This window comes from Typha latifolia, chromosome 7 (assembly GCF_019914945.1).
Source record: "Typha latifolia isolate L0001 chromosome 7, TyphaL0001v2, whole genome shotgun sequence".
NCBI classification, from domain to species: domain Eukaryota; kingdom Viridiplantae; phylum Streptophyta; class Magnoliopsida; order Poales; family Typhaceae; genus Typha; species Typha latifolia.
In genome coordinates this window covers 3,526,658-3,550,496 of record NC_133092.1, presented here as the reverse complement: position 1 = coordinate 3,550,496, position 23,839 = coordinate 3,526,658, and the positions used below count along the sequence as shown (strand labels likewise).

At 36.3% G+C, this 23,839-nt stretch overlaps 3 protein-coding genes across 3 annotated transcripts; all 3 read left to right on the top strand.

Annotated features, from left to right (window-relative positions):
• The first annotated feature begins 770 nt into the window (after nt 1-770).
• Nucleotides 771-10,261, top strand: LOC140792922 (embryogenesis-associated protein EMB8-like). The gene is made up of 14 exons (XM_073144159.1): nt 771-1,158; nt 1,241-1,330; nt 2,224-2,285; nt 2,758-2,858; nt 4,606-4,695; nt 5,463-5,585; nt 6,125-6,202; nt 6,930-7,015; nt 7,205-7,253; nt 7,751-7,807; nt 8,765-8,895; nt 8,987-9,070; nt 9,434-9,503; nt 9,590-10,261. Exons 1-14 carry the CDS (start codon nt 905-907, stop codon nt 10,016-10,018), a joined length of 1,704 nt encoding a protein of 567 aa, XP_073000260.1. The 5' UTR covers nt 771-904; the 3' UTR covers nt 10,019-10,261.
• A 2,711-nt stretch (nt 10,262-12,972) lies between these two features.
• Nucleotides 12,973-16,320, top strand: LOC140792779 (zinc finger protein STOP1 homolog). Its single transcript, XM_073143966.1, has 2 exons — nt 12,973-13,297; nt 14,504-16,320. Exon 2 carries the CDS (start codon nt 14,621-14,623, stop codon nt 16,148-16,150), a length of 1,530 nt encoding a protein of 509 aa, XP_073000067.1. The 5' UTR covers nt 12,973-13,297; nt 14,504-14,620; the 3' UTR covers nt 16,151-16,320.
• Nucleotides 16,321-18,980: 2,660 nt separating this feature from the next.
• LOC140792999 (uncharacterized protein At5g49945-like) lies at nt 18,981-23,550 on the top strand. The gene is made up of 3 exons (XM_073144297.1): nt 18,981-20,166; nt 22,744-22,947; nt 23,030-23,550. Exons 1-3 carry the CDS (start codon nt 19,123-19,125, stop codon nt 23,255-23,257), a joined length of 1,476 nt encoding a protein of 491 aa, XP_073000398.1. The 5' UTR covers nt 18,981-19,122; the 3' UTR covers nt 23,258-23,550.
• Nucleotides 23,551-23,839: the final 289 nt, after the last annotated feature.

Genomic DNA, 23,839 nt, shown 5'->3' with positions numbered 1-23,839 from the left:
AAATTTAATTTACTATAACTCTAATAAAAATACTAAAACAAATTAGTTTTTTTAACTTAATTTTTTAGCAGCTAACAAAATAAAAAAAGATAAGCGATACAAAATTAATTTAGCATTTTTGTTAAGCTACGGTAATTTAGATTCTATTTGATAATAAATTTAATATAAGGTTTACTTCGGTAAAAAAATTTAAAAAGAGGTTAGTTTGGTCAAAAACTCGCAATAATGCTAACTTTTATGCGCTATGTTCCACAACGTGCAGTACATAGATAGCAGTGCAGTACTTACCTCAAGTCGAGATGAACTACTATCTCGTCGTGTACGGTTGAAAAATATTAGCCTACTCGTTGTCGTTCACCAACCTTCCACTAATTAATTAAAGAAATAGTGAGAATTAATTTAGTTTTGACTAGTAATTATTGCATGCAGACTACGTCTTTATGATTAATATATTTGTATCAATTGAATCTGAGAAAATTAACTCAATACAATATTTTTCCTTTTTTTATTTTAGCAATCTTTTTTCAATAATAATGAAGGTGACGTCTTCTTTGGTCACGCGCCCCACGCATCCGAATACCAATTTATATAAGGACTCTCCCTCTACGTCTGATCGTCTACATTTGTAACGGAGCGAACTTACGACAATGTAAACGTAGCGTTTCGTGATTGGTCGTAAGTATCAATCTTATCAGGTTCCTGCAGTCACGTTCGCGGAGGATCAACTTCCTCTCTTTTTTTCATAGCTAAAATACAATCGTTTCTCCGCTGGTTCGCTGGTCACTCCGTCGGTTCCAAACCGGTTCCCTTTCCCTCCCTCCTCCTCTGTCTTTGAGAACTCCGTCCGGATCTCAAATTCCCACCAGTCCTTGACGAATCCAAATCCGTCCCCTAGCTGGAGTCCATGGCGATCTCCGACTGTGGGGATGGCGCCTCCGCTGCCGCCCTCCTCGTCCGTGCGGCGTACGCCTTTCCTCCTTCACACTACCTCCTCGCCGCTCTCCTCCTCGTCGCCGTCTTCCTTTACAACTTCCTCGAGTTGCACCTCCTCCGCGACGTTTTCGGTGGCCTCCGTGGCGACCCGGTCGTCCTCACCTTCGACCCGGCATCCAAGATCTACGAGGGCGTCGTCTCCAAGTGCCGAGCACTCCATGGGAGGTTGGATTTGTGGATACTTGGTTTGTTTTGAAGAGGTCCGATTTTGGATAGTTTTCAGGTGATTGATTTGGGATTGGTGTAGGTATTTAGCCACGCCATGGCTGGCGAGCCCCCATTTACAGACGACGTTCCTGAACTTCTTTGGGCGGCCTCCTACTTTTTCCTACAGGAGGTTGGAGGCAAATTTACTTCTTTTTTTTTTTTTCTATCCTATTTATTTTTAACCGAAAGTGAAATTTTTTATGGGGTCCATGCATGTTGCGTTTAGTCTTAACTGACGGACTTCGCTTGATATGTGATTATTAAATGATATGTGGCTTACTTTAGTAGAATTTGGTTCTCAAAATATGTTTATAGGTTATTTTATTGTTATAGCCTTCTGCATGTTAATCTTAGGAGGTTTTTATTCTTCTTTTGTGTACACGGTCGGGTTTCCTATCCCGTTACCTTATTCATAACCGGTAAATCAGGATTTTTTTGGTTAATGCCGTTTGTTCTGTAGACAAGGGGAATTGCTTATGGATACAATGCGTCTAGGAATGCAACAGGGTCATGAGAATAGTGGCAGAAAGCCGATAAAAGCTCACGTTGGATTATAATAGTGTTTAGGCAGATTCATACACATGCACATGGACACTTGTTGTGTGGAAATGTAGATCATACCTCTTTTGGTGAATCGTCAACTCACATCACAAGCAATACATATGTGACCTTCTCTTCGATATATTTATATACCACAACAAGCTATCTATATTTCCATGTAATATATGTTGCCGTTCTTTGTGGGTGTTTTATGTAGTTCAAAATTTTTAGTAGTTTCTGTTTACAGAGGCATGTATGAATTGTTTTGATATTACAGTAATGAGCTTCATGTGGCCTGTGGGTTTGCTTTTAAAAGCAATCAACTGGTGCATGAAGGACTTCAAGGAAGTAATAATCTGCACATGTTGCATTCTTTATCAGATGCTAGATATCTAATTCTTTGCAACTTCACTCCTTGAATGTTTTCAAAGGGAAGAATCATTAACCTCTTCTTCAGTACTGAACACATATCTTTATATTCAGGCAATTGTTCACTGTTCATGATGGTGGAACTCTAGCCTTGGATTGGTTGCTTGCTTCTGATGGTGAGATCTTAGAACTTTTAATATAATATTGTTCCATTGAAATTACCAGCGTGCTTCCTTGGAGTTGGCATTGCATTTTGTTCTTTTTAATTTATAATGCTATTGTTCTTATTTAGATAACTGCAAACCTCAGCAGATGCATGGTTGTTCACTGATTATATACTTTGCAGACATGTGCGTAATAATCTTTTGTAGTCCTTTATGAATAGGAAAACCTAAAGATTCTATGTTTGACTGTCATAACTTACAATCTATTGTGACTCTTTATGAGAGTTTAAACTATAAACTAGTTTTTGTTTATTTATATAGATAAACTAGTGTGTGCGTGTGTGATGACTTTATGTTGTTGCAGAGTAAAATAGAATGATTAAATTCTAGAGTTTTGTAGTAAGAAAAGAAAGGCAAATTTCCTTAAGGCTCGAATGTCCGGGAAAATTAATCATTTTTGACATTTACATTACTTTTGTTACAGTTGCAGGAGGTCCATCTGAAACATCCAGGGTTATTTATAAAGATGATACGACCCCTCTTGTTGTTGTGATCCCAGGACTAACCAGTGATTCTTCTTCTGCTGTAAGCTCTCATATTACCGAATCCTACTATTCATTTATGCCTAAAACTGTCAAAATTCATATATGTAAATCTTACTAGATCAAACCAACACAAGCACAACTCAACTTGTTTTAATCATGAATAAGCATGCGTGATAAACACATGATGTTCGTGGTAGAGAATTGAGATAGTTGGATCTTTTATTGAGCAGACTAAAAAATTAATGAACAAATTCTTTACTGCTAAATAATCTTTCAGATTAATTTGTGACATTCGAAAATTATAAATTGCTCTGTGAGGTCAGATCTACCACGCATTATCAATATAATCTACGAAAAATAAAGTGTGAGAATATAATTGCAGACACAAATATTTTTATGTGGGAAAACATCAAATGTGGGTAAAAAAACCATAGATCAATTTGGATCAAAATCAACAATAATCATTGTGCAATTACAAGATTGACTTATAGATTGCCCGTCAATCACACGACTATATATATAAGGTATTGCTTGTTTGAACCCACGATACACTACTTTCTATTATTGATTTCTAAACCTCAGTGATTCTTGAGGTTGATTCTTCCATCTCACTTACCTGTGAGACGTAATTCAAAAGGATCCGATGTATATACATTGAGTAAAAAAAAGATTTAGCACATTTCGTCCAAGGTCAGGAGGTGATCTCCAATAGCCTCCAAAAGATATTCCAAATAGACAAAAAACAGCTCACTAAGGTCAGGCTAAAACCCTCTTAAGTACCTCTTCCAAATAGAGTCCTAATGACCCTTAAAGCTAATCTGTGAAATCACAAAAAGGTGAGAATCCGTAAGTGTGTTCGAATACACTGTTGACTGTTCAAATGCGATACTATTCATCGATTATTGTTCATCCATACTTGCATTTGAACACAATTAAGTGCATTCGAACACTCTTTACCTAAAAGCACATCTTTTTTTTATTTCCGTTTGCTGATTGTTCGAATTAAACTTTAAATGAATGTGCATGAAAATTCTGTCTTTATGAAGTAAGAATATGTATTTGAACCAAATTGTATAGTTCAGACTTCTGAGTTGGTTCGAACCACTTCTAGAAAACTTGCATTTCGCTTCCATTTCTTTTGCTTTGATTTTCTTCATCAACCTTCATAACTCTTGTGCATATGCTCATACAAAAATTTTAGGTATAGTTACATATTTAGAATATTTAAAATCATAGTGCCAATTACATAAAACCCTTACAACAATTTTCTTCTATAGCATGGAGAATGACTTGTTCATGTTACTTCTCATCTATATCAGATTATTGGTTTCCCCATATATTTTCCCTGTCAAGAAACATGCAGTCATTGCAAGATACTTCTAGTTTTTCTTGGAAATTTGAAAATGCAGCTCAATGAGAAATATATTGTTTCTCTTGTAAATCCATAGAACATAAAGCCATCAAAGATGAAATGCCCCTTTGTTCCCTAATAAGTAATAACTGAACATGTTCTGAAGCAATTGAGTATAGACAGTAAATTGTTTGTCTGCTTTTATGTTGATTCTGGTTTTTGCATATAATGGGCCGTAGTTAGTTCAGAAGTGTCTTCATATTTTTTTTTCTTCTGTATATATTATTTTCTACATCAAATATGCAGTCACACTTCACTGTTTTGTTCTACTAAACGCTACTTATTGGGCTCAATGATTTCATGAATCAATTAATTTTGTACAATAGAAATTATTCCTTTAGTTGCTCTTTATACCACCAGCAAATATGTGTTGCAGTATGTAAAACAATTAGCATACTCAATGGCAAGCAATGGATGGAATGTTGTTGTAAGCAACCATAGAGGCCTTGCTGGCATATCTATTACTGTAAGTCCTCTTCTATCATTAGCATTTACTTCAAATCTTTGATTCTTCACAGATGTACATTCCTTAGCTTAGAATGTCTATAATGTATAACCCAAAAAAGTAGTCTTTTCGGTAGTCTTATTAATTTGCTTTTCTTTTAAATTGGTGCTTGTAAGTTGTATGATTATCTCAGTTTCTTCCTGCCATTTGCTACATCTTCTAAGTTCAATTATTTCTTGGTCAGGTTACTTGTCACTGTTGGTGTGAGACATGCTGAACACTTTATGCAACATGAAACACCATTGCGCCTTTGCATTTCAATTGATTATGATGTTGGATGTTGTATGTGATATTAAATTATTAGGCAGGAAGGTTTTCAGTTATTATTTCCTTCAGTTGGATCAATCCATGATTGCTAGTCTGGAATTCCTTTTTCGCCTTGTTAAAGTAAAATAAATCTTAAAGGAGTAATACACAAGTGGCAGTGTTTGTCAACAGTACTGTCAAGCAGGTTTGATTGTATTTTCTATTACTCATCATGGCTATCTAGATTTATGCAAAGGAATAAGCTATGCACGATCTGCCGGTGCCAATCAATTATATTATCATTCGGCTTGCAATGCAACCTATAAAATCTAGTTTCTTCTTCGAATAGGATCAGATTGCTCTGTCTTGCAGACTTGTAATGGTTTGCAGAAATATGTATGAATTAACTATTAAGTGACTAATGCGGTTTGTTTTGTTTTATGTTTTTGTCTTTTCTGTCTGAAAGTTTTGCTATTTGACAGTCTGATTGCTTCTACAATGCTGGATGGACAGAAGATGTTCGTGAAGTTATTAATTATCTTCATCAAGAGCAACCAAAGGCTCCCCTTTTTGCTGTTGGGACCAGCATAGGTGCCAATATCCTGGTATATAGTATTTATTTGCTTCTCATTTCATGTGCTCCTGCAAGATAAAAAAGATTGCTACAACCATAACTGGTAATTTGTTTCTCATATTGGCATATTTTGTGAAATGGTAGATCATCAATCATTTTGTGAACCCTTTCTTTTGTCTATCTCCTTTATATATCCTCAATGTGGTCTGTAGATACTAACATAAATTATGCAGTACATGCCATTTGTTTTCAAAGTGTTGAACTGGTGAGTAAATCAATAATTATATTTTAACTTCTCCATTATATTTATTTGCTAATATAATTATTTGCAAATTCTCTTTACTTTTGGCTGCATGATCATTTTAAACATGTAATGCATATGTTGTGCCGGCACCTTTTGGGTTTCATGACTTTTTTCGCTTGGTGTCAATATCTTTCGATTTATATTATATAACCCAGTGATGATTTTCCTAATAAAGTTATGGTAGGCAAGATGGTTTGTGAGTTACAACAGATGTTATTGGAATGGTATATGATATTTCAATTCTTCTTTGGCAAATGTCTTTGAAGGTCAAGTATCTTGGAGAAGATGGGGAGAATACTCCTGTTGCTGGTGCTGCATCTATTTGTTCTCCATGGGATTTGGTGGTCAGTTAGCTATACTCTATTTTTTTTTTTCTATTACGAGTATTTGAATGCTTGTTTACTTATCAATATGCACATTACGTGATATTGAAGTTTGCTAGTTATATTTTATTTTTCATTAGCTTACTTAACTCCCAGAAGTGCTTGTGTCATCACAGTCATCCTATGGAAAAGCAAAGATAGCTTTTCTTTCTGTTTGAGTCCTAATAGATCTGGTGGATACTCCAAAGTCAAAACTCAAATTCGTTATGTGGAGATCAGCAATTGAGAAATGTGATGCAGTTAATGTATTTAAGAACAAAAGCGGAGCTAAAAAAGTAAAATACCGGTTTACTTTGTGGCCTTGAGCCCTTGATGTCATCCATAAGATAATATAATAGATGTTGTCATGCTTCTACTCCCCGTTTGATCAAGCTGTCCTTTTGACCGAGTATTTGTTATCACTGTCACTGATGTTTGTTTCCTACCCAAATTTTGACTCTGGCATTTGAGATTGACTATGTCTTTCTTTGCTTTGTTCTTCGATTCATGGAATTAAATTTTATTCTGGTTGTCGTATCTCAATCATGTTAAACTTCTTACTTTTAAGTGAAGTATGAACGCTGATTCTTCAACATGATGGCGTAGTTCATACATGAACATTGGTTTAACATTAAATGCATCTTTAGTTTTACTTTCCTTCTAGGAATTGTTATTGTGTGAATTATGATGTTTCATGCCCATTTCATAGGTATGCGACAGGTTCATATCTCGCAAGCTTGTGCAACGGTGCTATGACAAAGCTCTTACAATTGGTCTTAAGGGTTATGCCCAGCTGTATGTCTCTATTGAACTTCTTACCTACTAAAATAATTAAATTATCATGTGAGGCCTGTCACTTTTTTATGTGCTGCTATGTTGTCCACTTTATTAATTACGTGAACTCGAATCAAAATCTTATTTTTAGCTTAATTGTTAGCAACTTAGCATTAATGTTTATATATGATTCTTTGCTCTTTTCTGCAGACATCAGCCTACCTACACTCGGCTTGCTAACTGGGAAGGCATTAGAAAGGTATGCCCTTTTTTCCCCCCCCAAAAGGCTTCAAATTGAGCCTGAAACAGACCCAAATGTAAAGGTTACGGAAATACATAAAAAATAAAAATAGGTAACGAAATGATGAGATTAGAAAATAACCCGAATAAACTTAATCCTAACTAGATTTGACTCAATAAAGACACGTAAATACTAACCATCAACTTTCTAATCTAGAATATTTCGGCATTTATTCTCCTGCATCATTTTCTTTAGTGCATAACATTAGTCATAATTCATTTAGTTGAGCAATTTATTTTTGCCTTTATCTACATTCTTGGAGGTAAAAGACTTGGTTGCTGAATCGTTGTAGTTCTGACGTAGCATGTAATTTTCTTTTTTTTTATGCATTACCAAAATAGTTCTATAAAATTTGTGTCATGGACTTGTGGACTTATTATACATGCCACAGTCATTGATTTCCATTTTTTGGCTGCTCATGGAAATTCTTTTTTTTTTTGGGTTACTTTTATCAGTCACGCTCTGTTCGGGACTTCGACAACCATGCCACATGCCTTGTTGGAAAATTTGAGGTATTGTATCTGGCCTTACCGTTTGGCTTCTTTTGGTGTTGCTTAGATAGGGACATGAACTCTGGGTTATTTATATCTGAATTTCTGTTTTGGCTGGAGGATGATAATGATATGCGGATAAATATAAAACAGAGATCTAACTACATTCTTTTGAAAGTTTGGTACCATCAGATAGGAAAAACAATGTTGGTAGAAGACGTCCTTTCATGAAAGTATTATGTAGTTAATGACCTGCACTTTTGTATCCATCATTGTCAAGTAAACATCATTACCATATATATGGCGGTTCATTTCAAGCTATAAAATTCTGCAGAGATTTTGTTATTTCTCAATGGAGGATTTCCCTTAAGAGATTTTCATATATTTAGGTCTGTTTAGGTAAGTTAGGAAGAAATTTCATAGGAATTTGAACATGTAGGAATTGAGCAACTAAAGGATCCAACATGATTTTTTTTCCTTTGGATTGCTTTAACTATCATGTTTGGATAATTTAGGAATTTTAGAGGAAAAAAAATTAAAAGAAAAGATGGGAGGAGGAGGTGGTGGCGGTGAACAGAGGAGGGTGTTGGACTGAGGAGGTGGAGAGTGTAGAGAGAGAAGTTCACTCTCGAGTGTAGGAAAAACATCCACTCAAAGTGAATGTTTCTTTCCCTTAGGAAAGGGTATTTCCTATGGAAAAAATTTCCTTGAAAAAATTATCCATACACCTAGGTAGGAAAAAAGTCCTATCCCTCTAAATTAACCTAAAGAAAGCCAAATTCCCACATAATCCTATGGAAATCCAAACAGGCCCATAGTTGGAAATTTAACCTTTATCTCCTTGATAAATTCAAAACTGAAGAGTTTAATTTTTAACTAAAATGCTGAACACGTATGCTGGAAGGTGATCCATGTTCACACATTACTTTTTTGGGAGACAGATCACATGATTTAAAGATTCATTATTTTTTGCTGTAGACTGTAGATACATACTACCGCCGCTGTAGCAGTGTCAGTTATGTTGCAAATGTCTCAGTTCCATTGCTCTGTGTCAGTGCTTTGGATGATCCAGTGTGCACAAAGGAAGCTATTCCTTGGGATGAGTGTAGGTATATCCATTTCCCAGTAAGTGTAATTAAGTTTGACTTTTAATGACTCCTTTATAGTGTATAATTACCATTAATTTATCTAATGGTATAGAGCAAACAAGAACATTGTTTTGGCAACGGCAGCGCATGGTGGGCACCTTGCATTCTTTGAAGGGTTAACTGCACATAGACTATGGTATCTCCTTCAGTCTTTCTCCTTTTGTTTTTCTGTGTAACTTAACTTATGAGTAGAGGGACCTTAAGAAGGAAATGACCAGCAATGGACATTTTTTGCAATTTTTTCTTAGTTTTTTTAGGTTGGAAGAATTGAGAACACTCATTTGCCTCTTGTATCTTGCAACTAATTAAGTTATGTTGACATGTATGGATGCACTGTATTGACATTATTTTCCATGCTTCTCTGTTATCTTTACAAACTATTTTTACAACCTTCATCTTTCGCAGTAGTAGACAGACATGCTCCAGAACGTCTGCACATTTACTTCTTTCTTTTTATCATTGTTTTGGACTCTGATCAAGTAGTTGGCGTCTTGTTTAGGTGGGTGAGAGCAGTCCGTGAATTCCTCTCTGTTTTACACAATAGTTCATATATGCATGGACAGAAGAAGGTGCGATTTTCTTTAGAACTACGTTATTTATTTAGTACCACTTTTGAAGTTTCTGTATGTAAATGAGGTTTTACAATACAATGCAGACACATGGTCCTGGCTTGCATTCTTCACTGGAATCGTCCATCGACAAGAGCCCCTATGTAAATATTATGGGTGATGGATTGATTTCTGCAGTAACAAATGATGGAAAAGACAACGAGGACATAATGGATGATCAGACATTTGCTGATGCGGAACCTGACAACACATTGACTGTCCTAGAACGAAATGTGAGTAGTACAGAAGCAAATACAGATCTTGTTCACTGTCCTGACCATTCTTCAGGAGAGAAAGAAGAGATCCATAAGGAAACCACCTGTGATCCGATATCCCCATTGAGGAAATCCGTGAATCAGCTTTCCCGACGCCAAGGGAGGTCGATGTGGTTGCTCGCATATGTGGCCATTGTCACAACTTGGCCTCTGCTTGGCTCTTTAGTTTTCAGCATCTTTAAGAAGAAGTTCAGGAGATAAACAAAGCCTATTCTTGCATGTGTTTGTCCATAAAATGCTTTCTCCTTTTGTTCTTGATGACAAAATGGAGGTAAGTTTATTGTTACTAGCTATTATGAAATATAAAATGATTAAACTTTGGTAAGCCAATATGGGGCATCCTTAAAAGAAAACATTTTATTTGTCGATGCCACTGGTTTGGCTAGTTCTGGACATTTTCGTGAGGGGTTATACAAATTTGAGTGGTAACCTTTGAGATCTTTATTCCAAGTAGATTGATAACAGGAAATAGAGTTCTCACGTGAATAACTCTGCAGTAGTTACAGTCTTCTTTAGTATTATGCCTGCTTAAACTTCTACTTCAGTCGTTATCGAATTCTTTATATCAGCCAAGTAACAATTTTTTGGAAAAGAGAATAGGAATCCGAATGGACTGATATGGATCAGGGACTTAAATTCGATTAAATTCCGATCTGAATTTTGACTGTACAAAAAAGCTAAATGTGACAGCCTTCGTGACTGCGATCCTGAATACTTTACGTGAACGTATCTAGAATCTCTTTTACTAAGTGATTACAAATGTAGGTTTGATCAATATCCGTACTCATTAAATTATACAATTTATATCCGACCTATATCCTTTTACTTTTGGGATAAAAAAAGGCTTTTCTCTCTATATCATTCATCTATATTCATATTCATTTAAGATTTGGACCATATCAAATTTATATCTATAAATATGTTTAGTTATGATTTGATTTTATTTTGAATTTTACTAATCGAATTCATATTCCTGAGTAAAAATATGAATACATTAACATCCGATTATAGAGAGAGAGAGAGAAAGATTAGTACTTAGTTGCGAGGGTCTCTTCCCTGTTACCTTTACACCAATATGTTTATGAGTCAACTTAATTTATATCAAACTTAAACTCAGTTTAACCATCCCTAACTTGATATAAGTCAAAATATTAAATATATACTTTAAGATTATTAATTCAGTAGTTGTAGCTCTATGGCTTAATCCTATAAATTCTTGACAAAAGTCATAAGTTCGACTACCCTATAAATGTCAAGATTGATATTAAATCTTTCATTAAAACATTGTATGATTTAGATATTAAGTTTTAGAGTTAGCTTAGTTTTCTTGACACACACACATATATATTTATGTATTTATAACCACAAAATTTTCAGTCTTGGAAACAAATAATAGTACTTTTTAATTATAAAAAAACTACTGGTGTATTGGAGTAGTTTTTGACCAAACACTAGTGCTGGCTCAAACTTTTTTTAACTGCAACGGACGTTCCTCAAACTTAATATCAGGAGGAGTATGATTCACTATTAATAAAATACTGATAAGATTAATATTTTATTTTTAAAAACTCCAACAAATTTAATATATATATATATATATATATATATAAATTAATGAAATAAAATATATATAATGCTAAATTTAGTAATAACTGATTCAGCAAGTGACAATGTGCAGCATTTAGAAATTTTTAGATAAAACATTGATAGATTCAGCCAAGTCAAACTTTGTTTTAATTATTTTATTTACTATATATAAAATCAGTATCTTATATATAAGAAGAAGATATTAAACTTATTAGCATTTTTTCTTCGTAAATTAAACCGTTAATAAATTTAAAGCTATAGTGGAACAATTTCTTCTTTTTTTAAAATATTAAGAGGATCCGTCTATTTTGATTATAAAAAAAAAAGTTAGAAAAAGGGTAATTTGGTCAAAACCTCGCATTGGAGATTTGGAGTGCCATTATTTGCTTGTATGATGCGCTAGAAATGGGCCCACAAAAGCATACTGTGGGCCCTACCTGGTCCGTGTTAAATAATTCACCCACATTAGCCCCACAAAAGCTGTCCCATTCCCAAGTGGAAACGTCACACAGCTGTTATAACAAATTGCGCCACGTCAACAGTGGCGTCACACACCCGATCCTCCCTGCCTCCGATCATCTGCCCGCCGTGCTGTAGGAAATTTGCTACACGCTATCCACTCGCCAGCGTCTCGTTGGGCCAGAAATCATTCGGAGCCGAAGGAACTCTTCCCAACTATCCCAGGTGTAGAGAATTCCTTCAGCTTGGCACCGGAGATGATCGGCTCCTGCTCCCGGTGTAGTTTGCTCATATGAAACGTGGATGGAATGATTAAAGAATGATTTTGTCCAGTTGTGGAAAGATTTGACTTATTTTTTGCAATTTGATCCTATTCACTGAAGTTTTTTTTTACAAATTGCAACCATTCTTATTGACTAATTAGCCACTAACCTTTATATATATATATATATATATATATATATCTACTTTTGAAGTGAAAAGATTGGTTTTTTTTCATAGACACCCTTTCTAAAATCTTTTTTTTTTAGCATGGATATTCTTTAAAGCACTTTATTTTTTACGTAGATATCCTTCAAGCCTAAATAAATATCAAAATGTGATAAATTTAACTTTAAAGAGTAAAATACCATTATTTGGTTTTTTTTTTAATATTGATGCGTTTATTTCATTTTGTATGATAACATGGATAAGATTTTAAATTTATAAAATATCCATGCAAAAAATTCATGGATTATAAAAGTTGCACACGTAGATATAAATTAAAAAAATGTATACATGCAAAAGGTGCATCTTAGGAGAGGGGTATATATTTATTAGATATAATAGCAACTTGAAAGGAACTCTCCCTTTGACTTGATAAAATATTAAGATATATATATATATATATATATATATAGGTGGACGAACTAAAGAGACGGTAACAACTAACTAACATCTAATACTAATGTAGTTTAACAAGCAAACTCAAATTTTTGTATTATTATTATTTTGGTATTACTCTCCATCCGCAATTTAACTATAATGCAGGCGGTAATTTGCAAATTACCAATGAAGGAGAAAGTGAAAAAAAAGATAAGGAGTAATTTGTAAATAACCCAATGGCTTCTCTGGCCTCCTGAAAGCTCACGCTTTTTTTCTCTCTCACACCTTCAAGATTCCACTTGCTTTCCTCCTCCCCTGTCTATGCTTAAGAACGTAACAGACAGTACAACTAGTATCGTAAGCTACTTCTCTTCTGCATTAATAAATGAGAGGAAGGGGTCCGAAATTAATATTTTGTTCTTCTGGAGATTATAATAAACCACTTGCGGGAGATTTGGGTGCAGTAAAGATGGGATTTTTGGATCTGGGTCTGTTCTGAGTATATTAGAAATCGACTAAAGGAGGAGTCTTGGGGACTAATTTGTTCTGTATCTCGCCGGATTTCTTCGTGTGAGTTCCCTTTTTGCTGTTGCTTTTTGTTGTTATCTTTTCCTTTTCTCTTTACGAGTTCTGGTAATGGAAGTTGGAAGTTTTGGGGTTACCAATGTGAAAAATCTTGTGCTCTTGCATGCCTATTTCTGGAACTTGTGAGATTTTGTTGGTCAGAAGAAATGGTTTTTAATTGGAAGAGGGATTTGTATGGGCTAAACATCGGATTTTGGAATGGTGATGGATTCAAGGAGTTTTCAGACTATTTTCTTCTGAAACGCTTCGGATATACTGCCTGTAAATCTCTTCTTGTTGGGAATTTTGCTGATGGAAGTTTGTTTTAAAGAACGTTTCGGGTTACCATATGACTAATTTGAGGTTTGGAGCATATGTTTGTGGTCTTGTGTGACTTTAGGATTTGGATTTCTCTCAAGGAATTCTAGGAAATGGAGGGATTCTCGTTTGATCTTGATTGGAATTGCGTGTTTCACTTTGTGTTTCATCTATTGAGTTTGGCTAGGAGATCTAAGTGTATCAAAGCTCCAGTCTTTAAGAACCTCCTTTCTTCTCTTAAATCTTAATGACTCAAATTAGAGCTTGTAGACTCTGATCTCTCTTTGGAGGTAGGAAATTTGGGATATTGGAATCTAGTTATGGCTGCTTAGAAGGTAGTGTACACAATTATTTTACCTTATAGTTTATGCTTCTCGGTGTCCTCATGAATTTGATTTGAGCTTCATACTGTAATAATCAGAAAAAGCAATATCTTTTGTTGGTTGTTTTAGAATCTCTTAGGTTGAGTTAGGATTATTTTGGGATCAATTAGTTCTTGGAGATAACTTCTCTTTAAGTGAAACAGCAGCAATTATCTACGGGAAGGCATACCTATATAGTATAGGTTTGAATATCTTAGATAGGTAGATGAAAATGAAAGAGATTTTGGAAAAAAAGTTTCGTTGATGTATTGTATCCTTTGAAGCTTCTCTTTTATTCTGTCCTCTTCCTAGTATTTTCAAAATTTTAATGACCTGGAGTCAGAGATCTTGTGTGCAGTACTTTGATCTGTATAGAAGCCAGGAGCTTTAATTTTCTGTGTGTTGATTCTTGGAGATATATTCTTTGAAGGGTTTGGTTTTCAGTGCTATTCCAGTCCTACTCTTATTTACATTTTGGCGTCCAAATTTATGTCTTGTAATCTAGGAGTAACTTCTACATGTCATTTTTCAGGTGTACTCAGAGAATTCTGCTTGAGCAAATTGGTTCTTGAAGAATGTCGCAAAACAGAATTAGAATCTTGTAGAACAGACTGTCGTTAAGGTGTACAATTAAGAGGGCAAGCGCAAAATGGATGCAAAGCTTCAAAGGACCTCAGAAGCGAAATCCTCTTTGTCGATGATGAGTGATCCAGGTAGAAATTTTAGCTCGGATCAGCCATTCATCCAATGTAATCCAATGAATCTTTCTCAGGCTGCTAGGCCGAGGGAATCCTTCCCTGATATTCCTCCCTCCCAGTCGCAAAGCTTGTATGATCCTGATCCGGAGGTGATATTCACAAATCAGTTCGAACCAACTCCAACTATAAACAACACAGCGGTGGCTTGGGACCCGCGTGTGATACTGAGCAATCTCTCCTTCCTCGAGCAGAAGATCCGCCAAGCTCAGGATATGCTCCGTTCAATCATTAATCAGGAGGGTCGGCTGTCCAACAGGTCTGATGAATTGGCTCGTCAGCAGCAGCTTGTTACACAAGATCTGACTTGCATCATAATTCAACTAGTATCAACTGCGGGATCTCTTCTTCCTCCGACGAAGAACACACTACTGACAACTGGGCAAATGGGTGGCGTACTTGGTACTCCTACTCAATTCAGCTTGAATGGTGGTCAGCAACAGCATGAAGTTGTAACTCCTGAGGTAACCAAGCCTTTGGACTATGAGGAGCTGATGAAAAGCTTAAATACATGCGATGATGAGGAGCTGTTCAAATGCTCGAGTACTTGCCTGGGTAAAAGCTCTGACTCTATTCCTGTTGAAGACCATGATTTGAAGGAAAGCGATGATGGCATTGATGGAGAAAACCTCCCCCCTGGTTCTTATGAAGTCCTGCAACTGAAGAAGGAAGAAATTTTAGCACCTCACACTCACTTCTGTTCGATATGTGGTAAGGGATTCAAGAGAGATGCTAACCTAAGAATGCACATGAGAGGTCATGGAGACGAGTACAAGACTCCTGCTGCCCTTGCAAGGCCTATCAAGGATGGTAGCGCAGAAGTTGCTCCCATAAGGAGATATTCTTGCCCATTTGTCGGGTGCAAAAGGAACAAGGAACACAAGAAGTTCCAACCTCTCAAGACAATTCTATGCGTAAAAAATCATTACAAGAGGAGCCATTGCGACAAGAGTTATACTTGTAGTAGATGCAACATCAAAAAGTTTTCGGTTATCGCTGACCTGAAAACTCATGAGAAGCATTGTGGGCGTGACAAATGGCTATGCTCTTGTGGGACTACATTCTCAAGGAAAGATAAATTGTTTGGGCACGTAGCCCTATTCCAAGGCCACACGCCCGCCCTTCCCATGGATGATGTCAAAGCCTCAGGAACATCTGAGCAAGTGCAGGGCAGTGAAGCGATGAATGGGATCATGGGAAGTACAAACTACAACCTTGCTGGGAATTCAGATAATATTCAGAGTCTGGGTACTAAAGAAATTGATGATAGCCGCAGTGGCTGTTTCTCACCTTTGAATTTTGATTCTTGCAACTTCGGTGGACTTGATGAATTTCCCCGAGTTGCTTTTGGATTTTCTGAAAACCCATTCACCATCATTCCTTCTAGTTCCTGCAATTTTCAGCAAATAAATGGAGGAAATTAGAATTATCCACCAGTTATGAAGATAAGGGAATCATCCACTTTTATGACCACGAATACAGGTGCTGCTTCAGTTTTCTAGCTCGACTACTGTTTAGCCAGTGCTTCTTTCTTAGTAAGTCATGTACTTCATTTGTCGATGATCAATTATAATCCTCTTATTTTCCTCCCTCATCGTCTGACCAAGGTGCTTTTATTTATATTACATCAACATCTAATTGTACTCTATATGCAATACTCTGGATGGTTATCATGCAAGATTTTGACTTAGATTATTACGTTGTGATTCCTTAAAAGAACGGTTGTCGAAAAGATAACTAATACTCAGAGTCAGCAGCTTATCATGAATAATACAATATCTTTAAAGAACTCCCCACATAAAGATTAAGTAGCATAATAATTGAGATGAATCATGTTAGAATATAAGTAGCATAATAATTGAGATGGATCGTATTAGAATATATGGTACAGATCAAGCCAGTAATGGCACGACACTTGGCACGAGGTGTGCCAGTGGCACACCCTCGTGAAGAACGGTCGTTGAAAAGATTACTAATATGCAGAGTCAGCAGCTTATCCTGAATAATACAATATCTTTAAAAAACTCCGCACACAAAGCTTAAGTAGCATAATAATTGAGATGGATCATGTTAGAATATATGGTACAGATCAAGTCATACACACAGATGGCTGTGCCAGTAATGATACGACACTAGGCACGAGGTGTGCCAATGGCACGCCCTCGTGTTGACATGTGCCAAGCCATGCCAGACTGGCACGACTGTGTGTCGCCCTACATGGCCACGTGCCTGTTATTGTGCCATGTGGAGTCATTTTTTTAAAAGTTTTTCTATTATCATTATCAAATCAATTGATCACTTAATCATTTAGAAGGTTTAGATAAAATTGATGATAATGAGACTATAGATGATAATGATGATGATGATGGTAATGGTGAGGGTGATAATAACAAAACTTAGTCGGGTGGCGGTGTAGTAATAATTGAGATGAAACATGCGTTCCTGTTACACAAATCTTAGAGAAGTATTTTTTTTATAGTGGACTTGAGTCTGTAAGTAGCAGGACATTAGGAGAGGTGTACCCACAGGATGATGAGTTTATTTAAATTATCATCATAGTAATCACATCCACCAGAGCCAGAATACCATTATTATACTTATATCCACAATCTGCATATGCTTATGGTGTGTTTGTGCCTGTGCCGTTGCTGTTCATTCTTGTGTATGTTCAATATCCATATCATATCATAGGAGAACTATAAAATTTTTATTTATATGACGACTATGTGAGACGCTACGACGAACAATACTATTAGTGAATGAGTTTTGAACAATATCGATATTATTTAATGCAGCTTTCTCGTGTTATTCTTGTGCCGGTAAATGAAGTCTTTGATCCTCATTATCATTTTACATTCAACTAAATATTAATTTTAATTATTAAACTATTATCATTAATATTATGTATTCAATTATATTATGAAATGTTCAATCATTAATATTAGTTATAATAAATATCTTCAATCATAGTATGTGTTGAATAATATTTATATTTAACTGTTATTTTATCTTTAATAAAATATATTATTTATAAAAACAATCTAAAGATAAAATATTATAATGTAGGTTTTAAAATTTTAATATATATATTTAAATAAAAAATTAAAGATGAACATATCAAAAATCGAATAACATCTTTAAATATTCTAAAAAATTTATTAAAAATATTATAAATGCGTGATTAACATGTAGGGGCATGCTACCAAAGGTGACACGACATGACAGAGGGCACGGCTATCGTTGGTCGTACGTACCATGGTTCTGCCATTTACTCCTATTGCTGAGAGAAGGACACTATGTACTGAAAGGAAAAGTAGTTCTCAGTTCTGCTATGCATAGACAACTTGTTTATCGCTGTGATAGTGTTTGGAACTTTGGATGCTGTAATCTTTAAATGTTTGCACCATTGACTCTGTTTTGGGATTTGGCACCATGCAATCATTGAACATGGCTGGCTTCTAAGTTCTAAGCTGATGAACTCTGGTCACAGGTTATTATGAGAATAATCACAATATGAGAATATGAGATTCTTTAAGCTCCTTTATCTGCTGATGTTAAACTTGATTAAAACTTATTTTCTTTTATAAAAGGAACCTATAGTACCATCTAAAGTAACACTAGCAGATTCCATTATTTATCCCATAAACTATGACCATCAAACATCATCAGACTTAATACTGTGTAGCCAAAAGGTGAAAAAAGAGAGAGGAAATTATAATTTATCTCACCCACTTAAGCACTTAACCTTCTTATTTTCCAAACTAAATTACAACTGTTAATCAACAGTTAATTATCCACACAAAAATATAATATTTATAATTTAGCCTAAACGATAAGGTTTTAAATGCCTTAGTTTGAAGTACAGTAGAAAACTATGGATTCATCAACAATGCTAATTGCGCCACTGGTCCACAATACCTAAGTAAAATAATTCCAACTAAAATTCTATGGAATACTTATATTCGCACACGAGGAACTCCGTTGGATGCTTCGAAGGCATATTTGAAATAAAACAGAGTGGTAGAACAAATTCTGTTTCTCTTTCTCTTTCTCAATCCAAACCAAAAAATAAAAATAAAATTTTTCCTAATAATATTTATTCAACCTACTACCAACTTCAATTTATGAATCCATATAAAATCTAATCTTGGAAACCTTGCCCGTCATTATAATTATCATTAAAACCACGAAGTAATCAAATCAACTACCACCCCAAGTTTATTTATTTTCTGTACCTCAAGCAAATTAATATTAGCCTCTCTAAAGCCGCCAAGTATCCATCCCGTATGTAAAATTTGCAGCATTTTTGTCTACAGCGAATCTTTCCATCATCTGTCTACTTTAACTTCACCGCCATCGATCTCTCTCGCTCTCGACCTCGACCAGTACGACCTCCATGGCGAAGCCGAGTTCGATCCGGTGGCTCGCGGCCTCCCTCTCCCCGCGCGGCGACGCACTCTTCCTCCTCCTCGCCATCTCGTCCATCCTCTCGCTCCTTACTCACGAGCTCTCCCGCCACTCCGCCCTCGCCGCCCACTTTGAGGGCTTCGACTCCGACGAACTCGCCACCGCCGTTGACGACGATGACGAGATCGAGTCCGTATCCTTCCCTTCCTCCACCCCTCCCCTCTCCCAATCCTCCTCTCCCGAATCCCATCACGGTCCGCCGAATCCTTCTCCTCCCCAATCCCAATCCCAATCCCAACCCCAGTCACACTCCTCCCCTCTCGATCTCTGGGACGAGGACGAATTCGAAGGCATCCCCTTCCCCGACCCCATCCCGGATCCGATCAAATCGGAACCCACCACACCCGAATCCACTCCCGATCCGCAACTCTCCTCGATCCCTTCCTCCCCGATGACCCCGGCCTCCTTCCTCCGCTCCTACTACGTCGAGATCGCTTGCGTGTCCTTCTTGATCTGCTTCCTTCTCAACTACTTCACGGGGAAGCGCGAGAACGAGGCGATCGCGCTCGCCTGGGCGACCAAGTTCGCCACCAGAGATTCGATCTTTGATAAGAATTTTAGCCTTTTGGGCACCGGCGACGGCAAGGACACGCCGCTGCTTCTAAAGGAAGGGCAGGATGTGTTCAAATTTTATGCGAGCGGCCGGCGTTTTTGCCAGGGTTTGCTGGCCACGATGGAGCTGCGAAGCCGGCATGATCTCTTATCGAGGATATTTGACATGGTGTTTCCTATGAAGGATACGATTACTTTTGAGGTTGTGATGAATGAGGATGCGATGGATCATGTGGTGATGGCTATCGCGAGGAAGAAGGCGGCCAAGGCTATGCACAAGGATGCTGTAGACTTGCAGAAGTATGCTGGGATACTTGCTGTACCGGCCACGGGGAGGAGGTGGCTTGCGGATGAGCTGCTGGTGGTTGCAGAATCAAAGGAGGTTGCAGGAGATCTGATCACGGAGGCCGTGCTTGATCAGGTGTGCTCATTTCCAAGTGGATATGGATTGTTGTTGGATTTTTATTTAAAATTTTTGTTTTAATTTGATCAGATGCATTATAATTTTAATCTGCAAGGGACAGCTATTAATTGGAAATAATTCTCATTAGTGCAGTGCTGCTTCTGACATAAGAAGTCAAAACAGTATAAAACAGCCATAAATTTAACTGATATATCTCAGAATGTTTTTGTAACGATTTCTTAATTTAGGGTGCCTTTACTGCATTCATGTTTTAATGCTTAATTTTATAGCTTGGGCAGTATTCTTTTGTACTCTTATGCTGTGTGAGCTCGGAAATAACTACTTTTTGTTAACATGAATTAGTTCCATTCTTTTGTTAATTGATGTAGGAGTAGAATAAGTTTGATGTTTTCCAAAATGTCAGAAATTCTGAGATAAGTCTGCTTGTTGATACTTGGAACCTTCATGGATGTTTTATTTAATAAGCATGGATTTAACTAACCATTGTTTCTTGACAAATACATCTTCTGGGTTGGTGTAAGGTAAATATGTTAGGGAAAGCATGACAATCTGATTGTTGGATTGTTTATATGTTTTGGTTGTATTAGTGAGATAAATGTTGGCTGATAAGGTGCCAAAAGTAGTGCCTGTACTAATTAGATAGAAATTGGGTCCTTTTTTTTCTTGCACATTCATAATACTTCTTGTTGTGTCTATTTGTTCAAAACCCTTTATAATTTTTCTTATCTTGTGATTTATCATCTAATACTGCATCCTTGAACTATTGGGTTTTGTAATCATGAAGATTATTTGAAACCTTCTATGCACTTTGAAAAGATGGTAACTTGGTGTACTTCAAGGCTGGTCATAAATTTTGCATTCTCATTTTCATCACATAATGCCTTTCATTCATCAAACATCTATCTTCTTTTTTTTCTTATAAAAAGCTCAAGCCAGTTCAGATCTTGAATAGATTATTAAAAGAATAGTAATTGTATTCGAAAATTATCTTATTCTTTTATTTATAATAGAGTGCGGATATGGTTTCAACAGAAGTGGCCGATGGTTTGAAGATTATAAGGGCAAGAATGACAGTTAATGCTGTACTTTCTTTTCCATAGGCAGTGGCAAGGTCTATTAATGTAGCAGTCAAGAGGTGAAGTACATAGCGAGATTAGAAAACTTGTCAGATAGAAAATTCATAAAGATGTTGCGTTTGTGAGGTCTTAGATTGATTTAAAGGCCCATAAGAACTCGTAGAAATCATATTTCACGTTGAGTTCCATTAATTTGATGCTCAAGTGTTGATATCATTTATGTAGGAATCATCTGCATGATTTTTCGGCACTCTAGTCATGTCTTAGTCTTTTAATTAGATGCTCTTAATATTAAAAGTTGCCTAGAGTTTGTGAAGTTAGGAACTATCTGATTGGTTATAGAAGGTCTGAGGGGAGAGATCTAAGAATCAGATGTTATAAGTTGTTGAAATTGTAATGTACCTGCATTTTTGTAAAATCTTCTTTCTCTCTCTGCTGACTTAATCTCATCTTTTTATATTGATTTTCCACATGTTCTGTACCTTCTTTGTGTCACTATTCATGTTATAATTATTCTTTATGTAAAATTCTGTACTTAATGCAATGGTGTCCTGTAAAATATGTTTCTTCTCTTTTGTTGTCTTAGTCTAATCTTCTTCCTATGTAAGTTTATTTTGTCACTCTCATTGTTAGTGTTTCTAACTTATGATAACTAATATACTTAATTTAGTAATTTAGCTGTGGTAGGTAGGCATTCTAAAGGCAATTCAGTTTGGTGGTTTTCCTTCTTTAATAATTAAAAAATCTCATTCTTCTATATTTTGAAGGTTGTGGTTAAGGTGAGAGTGTTTACTGCAAGTTAGGAATATCCTTAGCTATTATCCTGAAAGGCGGAGAAGATGAGCTATTCAAAGTTAGAATTATTGTTTAAGATTTCTCTGCTCTCTATTTGGTATTTAAGTCGTTTGTCAGGTGTGTATCATCTTTGGTGAAATATAACTTTTGAGAAATTTGGGGAATACGACTGCTGTAATCCTTTGGTAAAATGCTGGGAGTATCATCCTCCTTTCTTCTATGGGAATTGCGATTATGGAAGAGATTCCTGAATGGAGTCATTATGACCAAAGAAGCTGTAGTTGAAATGATAGATTTCCTATTTGTGCTCTTGCTGAACTGGAGTTATCTTCTCAATTATTTGAATATCTTTTTTTTAGAGTAATGAGCATAAGATTATTAATAGATGCCCTTTGCCTTCAATATCTGCATCATTCTTCAAGTTTGTTGTCAAATGAGGACTGAGAAGAGTCTCATTACCTCTGCCATAGCATCTCTTTTGGAGCAGTGTCCTTCTCTAACCATGCCATAGCATCTCTTTTGCTAGTAAAATCGACATGTTAACCTACTGCCATATCAACAGCATATATGCTATGCTTGTTGTTAAAGAGCAATATTGGCTAACCATTTCTCTCATGAAGTTACACATCACAAAGAGTTAGACTTAATCTAAAATCCTGGCTAATGTTGTTTGCCTCGCATTGTTGCTATGATCTCTTTACAGGTTCTTGGAGATAAGTCTTTTGAGAAATTTGGAAAGTGGTTCATCTCGCTGCATTTTTCTGACCAGCAACCAGGCTCCAATAAGAAAGTGCTCGTGTTCAAGTTTGTACTTCCAGATGCAAACAACATGGCTGAAATGACAAGATTGGTCTCCCTTGTACCTTATTATATTGATTTAGTTGGGCGCTACAAACTTGGTCCTCATGTAGGTCACTCTTTCTTTTAGCTCTCATTCAAATTGTTGGGCTCATTCACTGTCATATCTAATATTCACATTAATTTTGCAGGCTCGATCAAAAACTGAGACAGCTAGGACAAAGGCTGCCCACGAGGCTTATAAGGAACTTCAGAATGCTAGGCAGGAAGCACTGCAGAAGAAGAAAGCAGAAAAGAAAAGGCTGGCAGAAGAAACCGAAGCAAAGTTGAGTGCTGAGGTACTTCGCAGGAGAGAGGAGAAAGAACGTGCTAGACAAATGAAGAAGGCCATGCCAAGGGTTAAGATGCTGCGTTCTTGATTGTAGCCAACCAAGTTTGGGCATCTTTTTGCCTATCTTAGTGTCTGCTCCCCCCCTATCTACATTGCCACTCTGCAGACAGAACTATGCAATTTTTTGACTGCAATATTTCTAGGTCTTGAAAACAAAGCAAACAGAAGTGATGAGGGAGATACCCTCAACTCCTTTTGCTGATAGCTGGGACTTTCAGATACTGGTTAGATTATTATCACTGCTACCTAATTGCAGGCTATTTCACTGTACTATGTGAACTGAAATCGTAGGTATAGATGAGACAAGGAAGCTTTTACTTATATTGATATGCTGATACCTGAGTTCCCATTTGCTATACTTACTTGGTTCAGACTGGTTAATAGAATTCAACCTTGCTGATTCTTGGAACTGCAATCTAAAGCGTTTGACAATTTTGCTTTGATCATACAACGATAGTGCGATTACCAAAAATTTAGGTATATTGTTATTCTTATTATTATCATTATTTTGCAGGTAGACTATATCTACATTCCTTCATTTGGAACAAAACTGACACTTGCTTTGATGCTTTTCTTTAATGAAATGTTTCATGTGAAGCAGCAGTATCAA

What these genes read in the sequence shown, in the direction of transcription:
- LOC140792999 (XM_073144297.1), top strand. Translation starts at nt 19,123, where the DNA reads ATGGCGAAGCCGAGTTCGATCCGGTGGCTCGCGGCCTCCCTCTCCCCG. An exon ending in CGGAGGCCGTGCTTGATCAG is followed by an intron (nt 20,167 to 22,743) that starts GTGTGCTCATTT and finishes ATCTCTTTACAG; the next exon opens with GTTCTTGGAGATAAGTCTTT. An exon ending in GCTACAAACTTGGTCCTCAT is followed by an intron (nt 22,948 to 23,029) that starts GTAGGTCACTCT and finishes TTAATTTTGCAG; the next exon opens with GCTCGATCAAAAACTGAGAC.
- LOC140792922 (XM_073144159.1), top strand. Translation starts at nt 905, where the DNA reads ATGGCGATCTCCGACTGTGGGGATGGCGCCTCCGCTGCCGCCCTCCTC. An exon ending in CCTACTTTTTCCTACAGGAG is followed by an intron (nt 1,331 to 2,223) that starts GTTGGAGGCAAA and finishes CTTTATATTCAG; the next exon opens with GCAATTGTTCACTGTTCATG. An exon ending in ATATGCATGGACAGAAGAAG is followed by an intron (nt 9,504 to 9,589) that starts GTGCGATTTTCT and finishes AATACAATGCAG; the next exon opens with ACACATGGTCCTGGCTTGCA.
- LOC140792779 (XM_073143966.1), top strand. Translation starts at nt 14,621, where the DNA reads ATGGATGCAAAGCTTCAAAGGACCTCAGAAGCGAAATCCTCTTTGTCG.